The sequence below is a fragment of the Gracilinanus agilis genome, chromosome X (genome assembly GCF_016433145.1).
Source record: "Gracilinanus agilis isolate LMUSP501 chromosome X, AgileGrace, whole genome shotgun sequence".
NCBI lineage: Eukaryota > Metazoa > Chordata > Mammalia > Didelphimorphia > Didelphidae > Gracilinanus > Gracilinanus agilis.
Window position 1 is genome coordinate 65,882,147 of NC_058136.1, and position 14,890 is coordinate 65,897,036.

General features: G+C 43.6%; 1 protein-coding gene across 1 annotated transcript in view; it reads right to left on the minus strand.

Annotated features, from left to right (window-relative positions):
* Positions 1–14,890, minus strand: part of LOC123253740 (collagen alpha-5(IV) chain-like) — a 76,253-nt gene that overhangs the window by 14,057 nt on the left and 47,306 nt on the right. The window contains exons 3-8 of the mRNA XM_044682886.1: positions 13,834–13,923; positions 9,477–9,521; positions 6,191–6,235; positions 6,020–6,082; positions 1,352–1,405; positions 109–135 (exon numbers count right to left, since the gene is read on the minus strand). Coding sequence (XP_044538821.1) covers positions 109–135; positions 1,352–1,405; positions 6,020–6,082; positions 6,191–6,235; positions 9,477–9,521; positions 13,834–13,923 — 324 coding nt within the window. The remainder of the gene's footprint in view (positions 1–108; positions 136–1,351; positions 1,406–6,019; positions 6,083–6,190; positions 6,236–9,476; positions 9,522–13,833; positions 13,924–14,890) is intronic.

Here is a 14,890-nt window from a genome sequence, read left to right on the forward strand (position 1 = left end):
CCTACAGCCTCAATATTGGTTGTAAACAATTTGTCCCTCATATAGATGAGTCACGCATCCCGATTTCTTGAAAGATACCCCAAAGCTAGATTAGCGCAAAACACTCACCTTCCTCCCTGCTGCCCCAGGAGGACCCTATGTTGAAAAGAGAAAGGGGAAAAAATCAGCAGACTATACTGTAACAATTGCCTAAAAGCCTGCAAGGAGCATAGATGAAATGGATTCCAAAATTAGTAGGGCCAGGAGGTAGGTACATCTGAAAATATGATCCAATTTCTACTATTAAGATCTTGCATCTGATTTTTATTCCCTCCGTGACCTTGGGTCAGTCCCTTCTCCTCCCTGGGCCTCAGTTTCCCTATCTATAAAATGAGGGGGTTAGATTCAATCAGAGATTCTTAACCTGGGTTCTGTAAATTTGGTTTTCGAATATCTGGGTAACTGTATTTTGGCATAATTGGTTTCTTTTGTAATGCTATGTTTGCTTTTATGCATTTAGAAAACATTAAGTATGAGACAGAATCCCTAGCCTTCAGCTTGCCATAGGAGTCCATAACACAAAGAAGGTGAAGAACCTCTGGACTAGTTGGTTTCTGTAGTTTCAACCCAGTCTCTTCCCCTTCCTGGGCCTCAGTTTCCCTATCTATAAAGTGAGGGGGCCATATTAGATGGCCTCTATGGCTCCTCACAATTCTAGAGTGAGGATCCTCTGATCTGGTGTTACTCCCTCTCCCTGGGCCTCAATTTCCTTATCTGTCAAAAAATGTTAGATGGCCTTTAACCTCCTTCTGGCTCAAGACTCAAGATTCTAGGATGTTTGAAAATGGCACTCAGTGCTCTCCACCTTCAGAAAAAAAGAGCTGTTGGGAGTAGGAATGCAGAGGAAAACATATGATTTCTCACTTGTTTATTTGGGTATATGTTTGGGGGTTTGGGTTTTATATGATTATTCGCCTATAAAAATGAATAATATAGAAAGAGGTTTCACATGACAATACATGTCTGACCAGATCCAATGGCTTACCAGTTCCAGGAGTGGGGAAAGGAGGGAGGAAGGGAGATGATTTGGATCATATAACTTCAGAAAACTTACGTGGAACTTTGTTATTACATGTAATTGGTAAAATAAATAAATACAATGGCATTCGAGCTCTGTAGGGAACCCTAGAAAGATTCTTCTTTTGGGGATTCTTCACAATCCTCACCTCATCGAAGTTCTTATTTCTACGCATGCCCCCTTTGGTCCATTTCAGTAAACCAAGAGACCGGTTTCCCTTTCCCTCTCGACTCCAGCATCTTCCCCAATCCTAAGGCATCTCCTTCTTATTCAAATCTAATACTGGTGACTTACCGGGTGACCTAGTAAACCTGGTGCACCGGAAATGCCTGGGAATCCACGTTCTCCCTAGATGAGAAAGGAAAAGAAGGTGGGAGAATGGATGGATGGATGGATGGACAGATGAATAAAAATTATAGTTATAGTCAAAAATATGAAGTAAGTTCATGAATGTTACAGCCTAAATTACTTCTCTTAAAGCCTTTGGAAAAAGTGAGATTGGAATACATGAAGACTAACATATTTCTCAGAACCTGACTGGCCAGGAATCATTCACGAACCTGCCCTCACTTATCAATCGCCTTTTCCCCAAACGTATCCCTTCTTTATTCCCTCTACATTCATTATTACAAAACAGCCCTACTTAGCCCCTTTCCCTAAACCTTCATCCCTTCTGATCAAGCACAGGCTGAGAGAGAAAAATGAACACATCTTTCTTCACCTTTTGGTTTACTCTGCATAGAGCTCTACCGTACTCATCCTCTTGCTTATAAAGGTTGGGGAGACACTTGGGTACGTATGGGGTTTGGTTTGGTTTTTTTAACCAAAGGCAAGAGAGGGGAAAGAGTTGCTGCTATCACCAGTGACAGAATAATTCTAGCAACTACAAACTCAGCCTCTAGTTATTTACTCACCATTGTCAAGTGTTAGTCTACATAGCCAGTTTAGAAAACAAAGGAGGGAAATAACCGAGAACACAGCCTACCAAACATTCAGGGACTACTACGTGCAAGGATATTTCATCTCCCACCTCTGATCCTTTGCCTAAATTGTCTACCCCACTACTGGACTGCTCTCTCTCCTCAATCCCATTTCTTGGTAGCCCCAGTGGCCTTCAAGGTTCATCTACAGTGCTCCCTCATACCTGATCTCTTTCTGACTCCTCCTGCAGCTGCAGCCGCTAGGGCCTCCCCAGGAATCACCTTGTATGTATTTCATAAATGCTTACACAGGAATGTGTTCTCTGCTCTGATGAACGTAAGCTCCTTGAGGCCAGGGAGTAGTCTCTTCTTTGGCTTTGTATTTCCCAGTAACCAGAGTAGAGCCTGATCCAGAGCAGGCTTTACCGAAACAAAGATGACAATCTGATGGTCCCTGCCCTCAATGAGCTTACATCAGAAAGGACAAGAACATATATAGATATAGATATAGATATAGATATAGATATAGATATAGATATAGATAGCTATATATACACAAAATAGATACAAAGTCATTTGAAGGGCAGGGACAGACACTAACAAATGGGGGGGAGGGGAGAGGATTGAAAAAGGCCTTGTGTTGGAGGGAGCACTAGAAATGAGCCTTGAAGGGCACTAGGGGTTCCAAGAAAGGGAGGTGAAGAGGGAGAGCATTCCAGGCACAAAGGACAGCATGTGAAAAGGCCCAGAGATGGAATGTCGTATACAAGGAATAGCAAATAGACCAGTTGGGATATAATATAGACTGAATAAAGGAGAATAATATGGAATTAGTCTGGAAAAAATAGAACAAGGCCTGAGAATGAAGGTCTTTAAATGGCAAACAAGGGGGAACTTTGTGTTTTCTTATAGGGGCAACAATGAGTCTTTGAAACCCTTGAGGGAAAGGGGGAGCTTGGGAGGATTTAGAAGAGAGAGCATTTCTGCTTTGGGCATGCCAAGTAGATGTCTGTGGGCCATCCAGGTGGAAGTGCACAGCAGACAGGTGGTAATAATGGCAGACTGGAGCTCAACAGAGAAAAGAGATTGGAGATCGAGCCTGGGAGAGTCATCTGCACAGACATGATCGCTGAACTCATGTTTGCTGATGAAAGGAAGATGAGAAAGTGACCCGGGATACAGCTCTCATAGCAGGTGGGACATTAATGATGGGTGATTCAGCAAATGGGTCAGAGAAGGAGGAGACTCGGAAGGGAGCGATGTTCTTGAAGCTAAGGAAGGAGAAGAAAATCTAGGAAAAGGGGCTGAAGCCAAGAAATGCTGACTATGGCCCCATGCCAGTTCTTTGAGTGTTACTATATTCCTAGAAGATAAAGTGCCTATTCTGAAGTCAGGAAAACCTGAGTTTGAATCCTCCCTCCCTTAGATACTTATAAGCTGGGCCATTCCAGACAAGCCACTTTCATTCAGTTTCTGCATCTATAAAATGAGCGGGGACAATAACAACAACTAAGTTAGCACATAGAAAGTGCTATATAAATGGGAGCTATCATTATTATTTCTAAATCTATCCCTCTTAGAAGGCATGAATCCCTCTCGGATATAAATAGTATTGCTATATGCTCTGAAAGTCTCTATGACACTAACAAAGAAGCAAAGGACTCGCCTCCCTGGATACCCATCATGGGCACGTTTGTTGTCGTTGTTGAGATGTGCCTGGCTCTTCTTGGCCCGGTGGACCACAGAACGTTAATTCTGGGTGTGAAGTTTTCTTGGCAAAGATGCTGGAATGTTTTGTCATTTCCTTCTCCAGTGGATGAAGGCAAATAGAGGTTAAGTGACTTGCCCATGGTCACAGAGCTAGTATCTGAGGCCAGATTTGAAACCAAGTCTTCCTGATTCCAAGCCCAGTGCTCTATCTCCTAAGTCACCTAGCTGTCTCTTAGACATACAGGGGTTAAATAGCTTGCCCATGGTCATATACTAGGAAGTTTCTAAAGCTGGATTTGAATTCAGGCCTTTCCAATTCCAGGCCTGTTACTCTTCCCATGAAGATACCTAGCTGTCTTCTGGGCAAAGAGAAGTTAAGTGATTTACCCAACATAACAGAGCCAGATCTGAATTGAGGGCTTCCTGACTCTAGGCCTGGCTCTCTATCCACTGCAGCGCCACCTGGCTGCCTCTAAGGGGCACATTAAGTTTCTTTAAAATTGTGGCCAATTTCAGACATTTCACACAAACTATTCATAGGAACTGCCAACTTCTGCTTGAAACAGTGATGCTTCAAAATACTGAAAACACTACGTATACTGCAGATAAGGTGCTAAGGTATAAAAAAGGTAACAGGCTGGGAGAAGAAGGTGTTTACACCTTAGAAAACGGTATCTCCTAAGGGGAAATAAAACACTTTCTAACACTAGGAGATGTGCCACAGTCTGCTGGAGCCTTTATGCAGAGGTGAGGGACTATGGGTGTGGAATGTGGCATATTCAAGTTTGATTGCTTGGCTAGTTAGTGGTGATGAGCTGATTTGGTGGGGGGGAAGGGTTTGTTCTCTTTTTGTTCTTAGTTACAAATGACAGTTCACTAAGAAGGGGAAGGGAGAAAGACATATCGGGAAATGAAGGGGATATGGGGGTGTGGCAGAATGAGACAAACATTTCTAACTTTGCTAATGTGCAGAACTGGTTTGCTTGACTATGTTTAGTTGTTAAAAGGCCTGTGTTTGGGTTTCTTTATTTGGGAAGAAGGCTGAAAAAGGGTGGAGACTGGGTGTTTCTGAGAGAGGGAAAGAAGAGAAGAAGAGAAGAGGAGAGGAGGGGAGGGGAAAGAAGGGAAGGGGAGAGAAGGGGAGGGGAAAGGAAAGGAAGGGAGGGGAGAGAAGAAACAAAAGGCAGCTAGATTGCTCAGTGAAAGAGCTCCAGGCTCTTTCCAGGAGTCAGAAAGACCTGAGTTCAAATTTGACTTCAATCACTTCCCAGCTGTGTGACCCAGGGCAAGCCACTTAATCCTTATTGCCTAGCCCTTACCACTCTTCTGTCTTAGAATCGATACTAAGAGGGGCAGCTATGTGGCTCAGTGTAGAGAGTGTCAGGCTTAGAGATGGGAGATCCTGGGTTCAAATCTGGCCTCAGACACTTCCTTAGCTAGGTGACCCAGATAAGTCACTTTATCCCCATTGCCCAGCCCTCATTGCTCTCCTGCCTTGGAATTGGAACAGCATTGATTCTAAGAGGGAAGGGAAGGGTCTTAAAGAAAAAAAGACAGTTCAACTGTTGGAGCCTGAGTGCAGACCAAAGTAGGCCATCTTCCACTTAATTTCCTTCATGAGTTTTTTTATTATATGTGTGATATGTGTCTTCTGTCACAGCATGAGTACCATGGAAATATGTATTCCATGAGAGTAACCCATATCAGACTATTTACCCGGGAGGGTGGGGAAGAAGAGAATCTGAATCATAAAAGTATCTAAAAAACCCAACTCTCAAGGATTGCTTCTCCATGTAATTGAAAAAAAAATTTAAAGGAAAAAAAATTTAATTAATTAAATCAAAACTGTTTAAAAAGCTCCGTTGGAATTCCACCATCTCCATATGGCCTTTCCTGTTCTCCCCAGTTGACTTCCCCGCTCCTGCATTTTCTCAGTATCTAGAGACAGCGCCCGTTCCGTCTCAGTATCTGTATCCCCAGAGCCTAAGACAATGTTTGGCCCCAGTGTAGATACTTGATCAGTAGCATGGCCGTGACTCAGAGAAGCTGAGTTCTTCTCTGGATTCTGCTTCTGCTATTGATGCCTTGTTGGGGAAACTTTGGCTCCACCTCAGTCTTAAGGAGACTCTGGAGAGATTTCCATATTCACATGATCCAAGTCAATCCTGGGTCAAACTCAGGTGCTACAGACTCAAGTGCTGCAGATAAGCAGATGTCCCTCTGTTGTTAAGGTAGCTCTCCTCTCCTCCCCAACCATCAAAATCTACCACTTTTTCCATAGAATTCTCAGTCTAGGAAGCATATTACTAAGGGAAGGTCAAAGTAGACTCACCTTTGTCCCATTGCACCCTGGGATACCCCGAGGTCCTGGGGCCCCATCATGGCCTGGCATTCCCTTGTAAGAGAAAACAGAAGATTTCATCAATAATGACAGTCTCCAAAAATAATCAGGAAAACAATAAAAATCCAGAACATTTTTCAGGAAAAATCAAATGCTACTTACGGGAAGACCTGGGGTCCCTGGGAATCCAGGAAGTCCAGTGGGCCCCTAGGAGAAGAAACCCAGTATTTCATGAATCCAATGACAATAAATGCTTATGTTAGTATTAGCATTTTAGCATCAAAGAGCTCAAGAAGAGCCAAAGTCATCTAGTCCAATCTCCTCATTTTATAGATGGAGGACTTCTGGTCATCCAGTCTACCACCTTCATTTTACAGAGAGGGAAACGGAGGCACAGAGAGCAGAAGTGATTCACCCAAGGTTTTAGGTAATAAGTGTCAGAACCAGGATTCATAGCCATGTCCTTTGTCACCATCCCCTTACAATCAAAATTTAAACTGGAGATGAGATTCGATGCCCTTCCAAAAAACTGTTGCGCACTCAAATTCTCCCTAGAACCCAGCCTGGGAGGATTCTAGTGCCATTTAGTCTAGTGGGAACAGGCTAATGGGTGTTTGAATGTGTCTACTCTGCCAATAAAGGGCCTCTTGGGATTCTGCAGCAAATGGTAAAACTTAAGATAATAGATCAATCAATCAATCAATCGACCGACCAACAAATATGTATTAGCCCCTTGCCTACCTACGAGTCATTGCATAAAGCATTGGGAATACAAGTACAAAGAATGAAGCAATCCCATCTTTGTAGTGAGCTGCCATTCTAATGGGGAAGCCAATAAGCACACAGAACAATATATGTGACCTAAATCTAAAATCGAACGCACACAAATAAAGCCAAAGTTGTTACCCAGAAGGTTGTTTGGGAGGGAGGCTTAAGCAATTGAAGGTCCCAAGGAAGGGCTTTATGCAGACAGTGGGGCTTGAGCTGTGTCTTAAAAGGGGAGAAATACTATGAGATAAAGGTAAGGAGGGAGGTCATTCCAGGGGCGTGAGACCACCAAAAAAGGCAAGGAGACAGGAGATGGTGCCTCCTGGATGAGGAGTGTCAAGAGCTTAGGAGGGGAAGTCGTGGCCAGAAAGTCCAAAAAAGGAGGTCAGGACCAAGTTGTAAAGGGCTTTAAAAACTAAACAAAGAAGTTGCTATTTGATCCTGGAAGCAATAGGCAGCCACTGGAATTGATTAAGTAAGAAAGTCATGATCAGATCAGTGTTTGAGGAAAATAACTGGCAGCTTTGAGGAAGATGGTTTGGAGTGATGAGAGACTTGAGGCACAGAGACCAATTAGGGGGCTGTTGCAATAATCAAGGCAAGGGGTGATGAGGGCCTGAACTAAAGTGGTAGTTGTATGAGTGGAGAAAAGAGGTCACATATGAGAGATGTTACAGAGAAAGAAATTGCAAGATTGAACAACTGATTGGATATGTGGGGCGGGGGAGAGCGAGGTGTCTCAGATAATGCCGAGATTACATAGAGGGTGCAGAAATGGAAAGGCCTGAAAAATCGATTTGGCTAACAAAAGTCTTATATGGAGATCGATGGGCATTTATTAAGCAGCTACTAGGGGCCAGGCATAAGGCTAGGTGCCGGGGGCACAAAGCCAAAAATGAAACAATCTCTACCCTCAAGGAACTGACATTCTAAAAAGGGACGGATGTGAGTAAACTCCTCCATGTGTCATCGTCTTTGGGGATACCAAGTACAATACAAAGCAACTTGGACTACAGTGGATGGGAAAATCAGGGAAGGCCTCACATAGGACCTTTGAAGGAAGCCAAGGATTCTAAGAGGTGGAGATGGGCAAAAGCATGGAGACAGGAGATGATGGAATGTCACGTGTGAGGAAAAACAAGGAGGCCAGTTTACCTAAATCACAGAGCATGAAGGGGAGTCATATTTAGGAAGGCCGGAAAGCCAAGTTGGAGGCAAGCTGGGAGGAGTCAATATTTGATCCTATGGGCAAAAGGGAGCCACTGTAGAGTACCATGCAAGAGACTGGCCATGGCCAGACTTGTGCTATAGGAATAATACTTTGGTAGCTATATGGAGGGCAGATTAGAAGGGATCCTAGATTTAGAAGTGGAAAGGACATTAGAGGTCAGCTAGTCTGAGCTCCCATTTTACAGAGAAGAAACCGAGGCCCAGAGAAGTGAGGCAATTTCCCCAACATCATACAGATAGTAACTGGCAGAGGTAGGACTAGAATGGAGGTCCTCTGACTCTGAATCTAGTTCTAGGGAGACCAATTTGGAGGTTCTTAACAACAGTCCACATGAGAGAGAGAGAGAGAGAGAGGAAGTAACTCAGACAGCTACAGACAGATCCCCACTGATTCTAGCCTACTCTTTTTCTGAGACTATCTGTTAGAGTTTGTTGGGAATTGAATAATTCTCACAGTAGAGTCCAGTGGATGTCATAGAGCAACCTCTGGGACACTTGGTTGCAGAGAGCGCTAATCCTAGCCTCACTTACTTCTGGAAAATATTACCCAGAGTCATACAGGAAATGTCTGAGGCCAGATTTCATGAACTCATTTGGGGTTTTCTTAGTAGAGATACTAGAATGGTTTGCCAATTCTTTTTCCAGCTCATTTTACAGATGAGGAAGCTAAGGCAAACCGTGAAATGACTTGCCCAGGGTCACATAGCTAGGAAGCGTAAGAATCCAGATTTGAACCCAGGACTTCCTGCTCTAGGCCTGACACTCTGTCCACTGCAGCGCCACCTAGATGTCCCAATCCCTAGCACATAGTAGACACTTAATAAATATTAGTCGATTATTTCCCACTAACAACCGTCCACAGAATGTTGTCTTTCACAATAGAAAGTAAGCTTCTCGCGGGCAAAGACTGCTTCATTGTTGTCTTGTAACCAGAGCCTAGCTCATTGCGTGTACTTAGCAGGGAATTATTAAATCCTTATTGAGTGATCGAGTTCAAAAGTCTCCCTTCATCTCAGGAGAAAAGGTAGTTCTATTATTCAGTTATTTCCAAAAATAGTTAACATTTGACGTAAGACAAACAGCTTGAGCTATTTGTCCCTGGCCACGAAAAGCAATGTTATGGCCAATACATAATTAAAAGCCACCATTTTCTGACATCAAATTCTTTCTAAGCCTTTTCCAATCCCATCAAGTGGTAGAAATAACATTCAGGAAATAAATTGTGTTAAAAAAAATAACAGAAGCCTTCCAAACGTAAAAGAATTGCTTAGGACAACTTGAAATCTGCTCCTACTTTTTAATTTAACTTTTAAAAGAAATTATTCTCCCACTGGCAATGCATTTCCGAATGTTCTGTTATGGTCTACTAGGTGCAATTCACTTACCTTCCTTTGGAATCAGCAGCTGAAGCACCTCAAATATGACATTCTGTAACTATCGTTTGACTTACCCTGATTCCCTTGGGGCCCGCTGGCCCAGGAGCACCGTCATCACCCTGCAAAATGCCACAGAATCGTTAGAGTTGATTTCCCAGTGAGGTCTCTGATCACTGATGTTCTAATTGGGAATGAGAAAGTTGTAAAGCTTGGTTAATTTGCTTAAGGAAAACATACTGTTTTCTCGGGCTTGAAAGCCTAGCAATGAGCTGCCTTGTCAAGGAATCCGAGAAGTGTGGATTCAATTTCTTTTGTTGTTGATTTCGGTATTTTATATTTTTCAAGGAAATCATCCACTTTCTTTTCTCAGTTCTGCTGGCATATACTTATGTAGAGCAATTCCTGTTCCTTCTCCTTATTTCATCTCTCTTCTTGGTGAATGCTGTTCATTTTTTATTTTTATAATTTGATTTTCCCTTTTTTTAAAAAAAAATCACACTAATGATGCTTATTTTTCCGTCTTCAAGAAACCAGCTCTTTATTTTTGTCAGTCCAGTAGGTCTTTGTATTTTTAATTTTGCCATGATTTTCAGATTTTTATGCCTATTTGGGAACTGTTAATTTGATTTTCCACGGGCTTTTGCTTTTTAATACAATTGCATTTATCCTGTCGATGGCTGACACTCACACAGTTTTAGGTTTTGCTTTAATCTCACATGAAGAAGTGGCCCTTCTGCTTGCCAAGGTCAATCCCCTCTGCATACACCCTTGATCTCATCCCTCCCATCTCCTCCAACAGCTTGCTATTTCCATCACCGCACCCCCCCCACACCCTCCCCCCCGCCCGGTCTCTTTGTCATCTTCAGTCTCTCCTCAGTCACTGGCTCCTTCCCTGCTATCTACAGATATTCCCAGATCTCCCCTAGTCTCAGAAAAACAAAACAAAACAAAACGCTTCATGGAACTCTTCCCTTCTCTTCATGCCACTGTGCTAGCAATCACAACTGAGCTCCTGGGGGGTGGGGGTAGGGGGGACTGGGAGGAGGCACTATCTACTCAGCTGCACTTCCTGATCTCCCTGTCTTTTTTTTCACAGTTTTACTGATTCTTTCTGGTTTAAGTCCCACTCATTTCAAAATATACCTGCCCAGCTCTGACTCCTCTAATAAAGACAGCAGACAGTGGCAAATCATTCTAGTACCTTTGCTAAGAAAGGCTGAAATGGGGCCACAGAGTATTGGCCAACAGCCAAAGATGACTAAAACAACAAAAACAACAAAGAAAAACTACTTGCTTCAATGAGACTGGAGCTGACTGGGTATGCCATACTACACACCCATAGTCTCCCACCTCTCAAAAACAAGGAGAGAGCTGAATTTCTTCATTCTTCTCTGAGGCCGAATTTGGTCATTATTGATTATGCACAATGTGTCTGAATTCATTTTAATGTCCTTTTCAGTGTTCTTCAGACCTTAATTATTTTTTTCATCTCTCACTGTGCCTCCAACGATTTACAGTTACAAATAAGTGTTTCTGCAAATATTTTCCAATACATGGGCACTTGTCCTTCTTCGGGGTGAGAGGGGGACAAAGGGAATTATGGCTATTGAATACTGGCTTGTATTTACATGGCAGTCAGAAGAAGCAGTAGGAATGCCTTCTCAAGGTCTCTCTGAAGAACTTTAGCATGGCTTGTGAGACAAGGGAGACCCCGGTATGGGGCCATCCAACCTGCCACGGCCACATCAAAGAAGGCACTATGACCCAGGAACAAAGCAGAACTGCCCTAGCTCGCAAGAAAGGGGAGAGGCACAAATTTAGAGACAGCTCCATCCAGAATGTTCTAATGGCCCACTTATGCCTGGTCTGTGGGTAGAAGCTCCTGAGCTCTTCCTGCACTGATCTGACATAGTCAAACACCCCATAGCCTGACCACAACATCACGACGTCACTGGTCCTCTTTGAAAACAAAGGACAAACAATAAGCTAACTGACCCAGTCGCTGAGTTGTTTGTTTAATTTTTCATTGAAGCCCAGTGGCAGGTGAGATACTGCTCCTGTTTAACAGGAACAATGTGATACTTGATGTGTCCGTACCCCTGCACCTAGGTGAGTGTGCCCTGATCCCATGGGGCAGAAATACTAAGTAATGCCTGAGCTCTCTATGGTGCTTAGAGAGCAGCTGACCCGCCATTTGCTTCTCTCTGTAGAGCAGTGAAGCTTTCCCACTATCTATACCAGAAGTTCTGAAACTATCCTGGACCCCACCCCCTCTGGAGGAGTCATAAGAGTTTCATGGCAGAATCCTATTTTCAAGTGCCTCAAATAAATCACATAGGACTCCCAAGGGCACCAATTTACACTGAAATCAAGAGGCGATTTCTTTTTCTCATCCAAGGCCGCGGATCCCCTGAATCTCTCTCCAGTGTATGGATCAGAATCAGCTCCTGAGCTCTGGAAAACTCCTCTTCCTCCCTGACCTTGCCATATTTCTCATAGCCCTAAGCATGTGGCCATGGCATGATGGAGTCACTCCTCACAGAAGCAGACAAACATGCTTAACTGTAAGACCAATGAAAACAATAACCAAACCAGAACAGGCCAGTGGAGTGGCTAAGCATCCATCAGAGTCTTTGACCTTAGTGGCCTCCAGACAAGTTCTTCTGACCTCGGGAATCCTAGTAAATATACAGTTCAATCTGGCTAGCTTCCCCTGGCCTAACCTCCTGCCAGGAGGCAAAGGACAGCACACACACACTAAAACAGTTTGAAATTCATACTTGGCTCATGCATTCGGCAGTGCCAGTCATTGGGTGAAGCCTCAGATACTCTGCAAGAACTCTGGAACCAAACAATCATAACAATCATAACAATCATAACAATAACGACAATAATTTTCTGTTGTTTGGTCATTTCAGCCCTGCCTGACTCTCTATGACTTCTCCCCTTTCTCCTATTAGTAAGTTAGGCCATGAGTCCAACCGGGTGCCCTCATGAGCTTGTGAATAGTAGCAAAGAATTCTTCATCGAGGGTCCTAATCCCAAGCCTCTGGATGGATGGCCTAAGCTCTACTATACTTAGATACAGGCTCTCAGGAAGCTCCTCGGTTTCCTAGGTATGCCTCCAGATGGAGTATTCCGTTGAAGAGGAACTGCCTGGGGATTTAACCTTCCCTTCTTGGCTGAATACGACGTCCCTCTGGAAAGAGAAAAGACTTGGTCGGTCTCTCTGAGGGTCCCAGGACTCACAGGCCTTCCTCATCTGAGTCACAGTCATCCTAGTTACTTATCATCCTAGAATAGTCCCTCAACAACTGGCAACCAGCCTCTTCCTCCCAAAAGTCTCCATGGTTAATTTTCCATTATTGCTTTTCCCTTGGTCACCAGAGAGTCTGACCAGCTCTCTAATAAGCAGTGGAGGCTATGATATCTTGTCTCAGTGGGGCCTGAAAATTCTCTGGGCCCATCTTGAAGACTAGGAAGCCATCTGTCAGCCATGCTTGGTATGGGGTGCCTTTCCATCAGTCCACTCTCTTGTGCATTCCATGTACACCAAGATTACTTAACAAAACCTTGCCGACATCTTAGCCTTGAATCCAGTCATTACACCATCATTTGTTTCAATCAAAGCTTTTCTGGCCTCAAGACACAGCTGCACAGTAAGTCTTCTGCAACTCAGTTCCTTCTCCTTCTGAGAATGCAAAGCACCAGTCAAGAGATAGACATGGCTCTTGGTTCAAATCTCACCAAGCATGGGGTAAGCCTATGGTATTGTCTCTTACAGCACTGGATACATGCACTAGAAATGTCATGTGTTGGCTTTCCTTCAGGCCTCAGAGTCCCCAGCATGCACAGCAGAGGGAGTACTAATCATGTGGGCTGTGGGCCTCCCTATGTGGGCTCTGGAATTCTGATTTCTGCTCAGGCTGACATTTCTCAAAGTGGTTTACTTTCAAAGCCTACCTTGGTCAAGGTGTCAAGGTGGATTTTAGCCAACAACCTCTACACAGAGAAATATTTCTTCCTTCCATAGCACTGTAGCAACTGTGGAAGCTTTCTGGGTCCTGCTTATATATGACCATGATTCTCTGTAACTGGGGTGATGTGAGGGGGATGCGTGCTATTATATAGGGAAATAACTGTGATGTAAAAACCAGAAGGCATCACTGGTGGATGGATGAGTGGATGGAAACCTTTGCAAATCAGGGAACAGACAAAAGGGCCATAATAACTATACACAGTTTGTTGCAACTACTTAATGACCCTTTGGACTAGTCAATAAAAACAAAAATGAGTAACAATAAGACACTGTCTGATTTCCGTAGCTGGCCCCAGCTGTAACCATTGATACTACAGAAAGCAATCAATTCTGGACAAGTCACACCCAGTAGAATAGAAGTCCCCTTCCCTCTTTTGTTGCTTGTTACCTACCTTTTGGCCTGGAGGTCCAGGAGGCCCTTCTGCTCCCGGAAATCCAGGTAAACCCGGATGGCCATCCAAACCTGGAAGTCCTCTCTCTCCCTTAAAAAAAGGGATGAAAGACAAGGTCATTGTATAAAGAAGTGGGGAGAACTAACAAAAGTACCAAGCAAAGTACTCAATTGTTTATCGAACCATGGGGTAAGTCTATGGGAACCAGAGGTGGAAGGTGATGAGTAGTTTCTATCCTTTCTAACTCTGAATCCGAATTTTCCTAGATTTGGGAAGTTTTATTGTTGTTGTTATGTTGGTTGTTTAACTTTCATTCTAATTGCTAATAATTAATGAGAAAGAGAAAGAGAATGAGAGAGAGNAGAGTCATTGACATATTTTAAAAAGAAGTTCATTGGCCCAAGGCTAGGAACCATTGGTATAGACAAACAGCCAGAATTACTAAAGAATCAGTGTCCAGGTCCAAGGAAATGTGATGTGACAAATCCTAGGAGTTATGGTTCCTTATCTGACTTACTCACGATTGGTACTTGAGGTCTATTCACTGACGTTGGTACAATTGGAAAAGGCTCCAGTTTATTTTCTCTCCAACAAGATAAAAACGCCCAGAGCCCAGCCCATGTTTCAGGCGATTCTGAATCAATCCAGAATCTGGAAAGAGTCCATTCACAAAGCTGGAGCTATATATGAGGCTTCATTTCTCAAAGACGGGCCAAGACTGGTTGGTCCTCGAGGTCTTTCTGAAGGAAGATGCCCAGAAGAGCCAAGTCAATATTCCTCTCCAAACTCCACTCCTGACTTTTTGAACTTTCTCTACCAACTCCCTAAACTAGCACCTTCTCTCTTGCACTTTTAGACTTCCTTTCCTTCTTCTCCTTCCCTCATTAGAATGTAAGTTACTTGAGGGCAAAGACTGTCTTTCTTTCTGCCTGTATTTGTATTCCTGGCACTTAACACAAGGCCTGGCTATTAAGTAATTCCCTACTTGCTGACTTGGCTCGAGGATAGCAAATGAATTCTGCTTTGGTACTAGTGTCTTCTAGGGGTCTTGTATGTT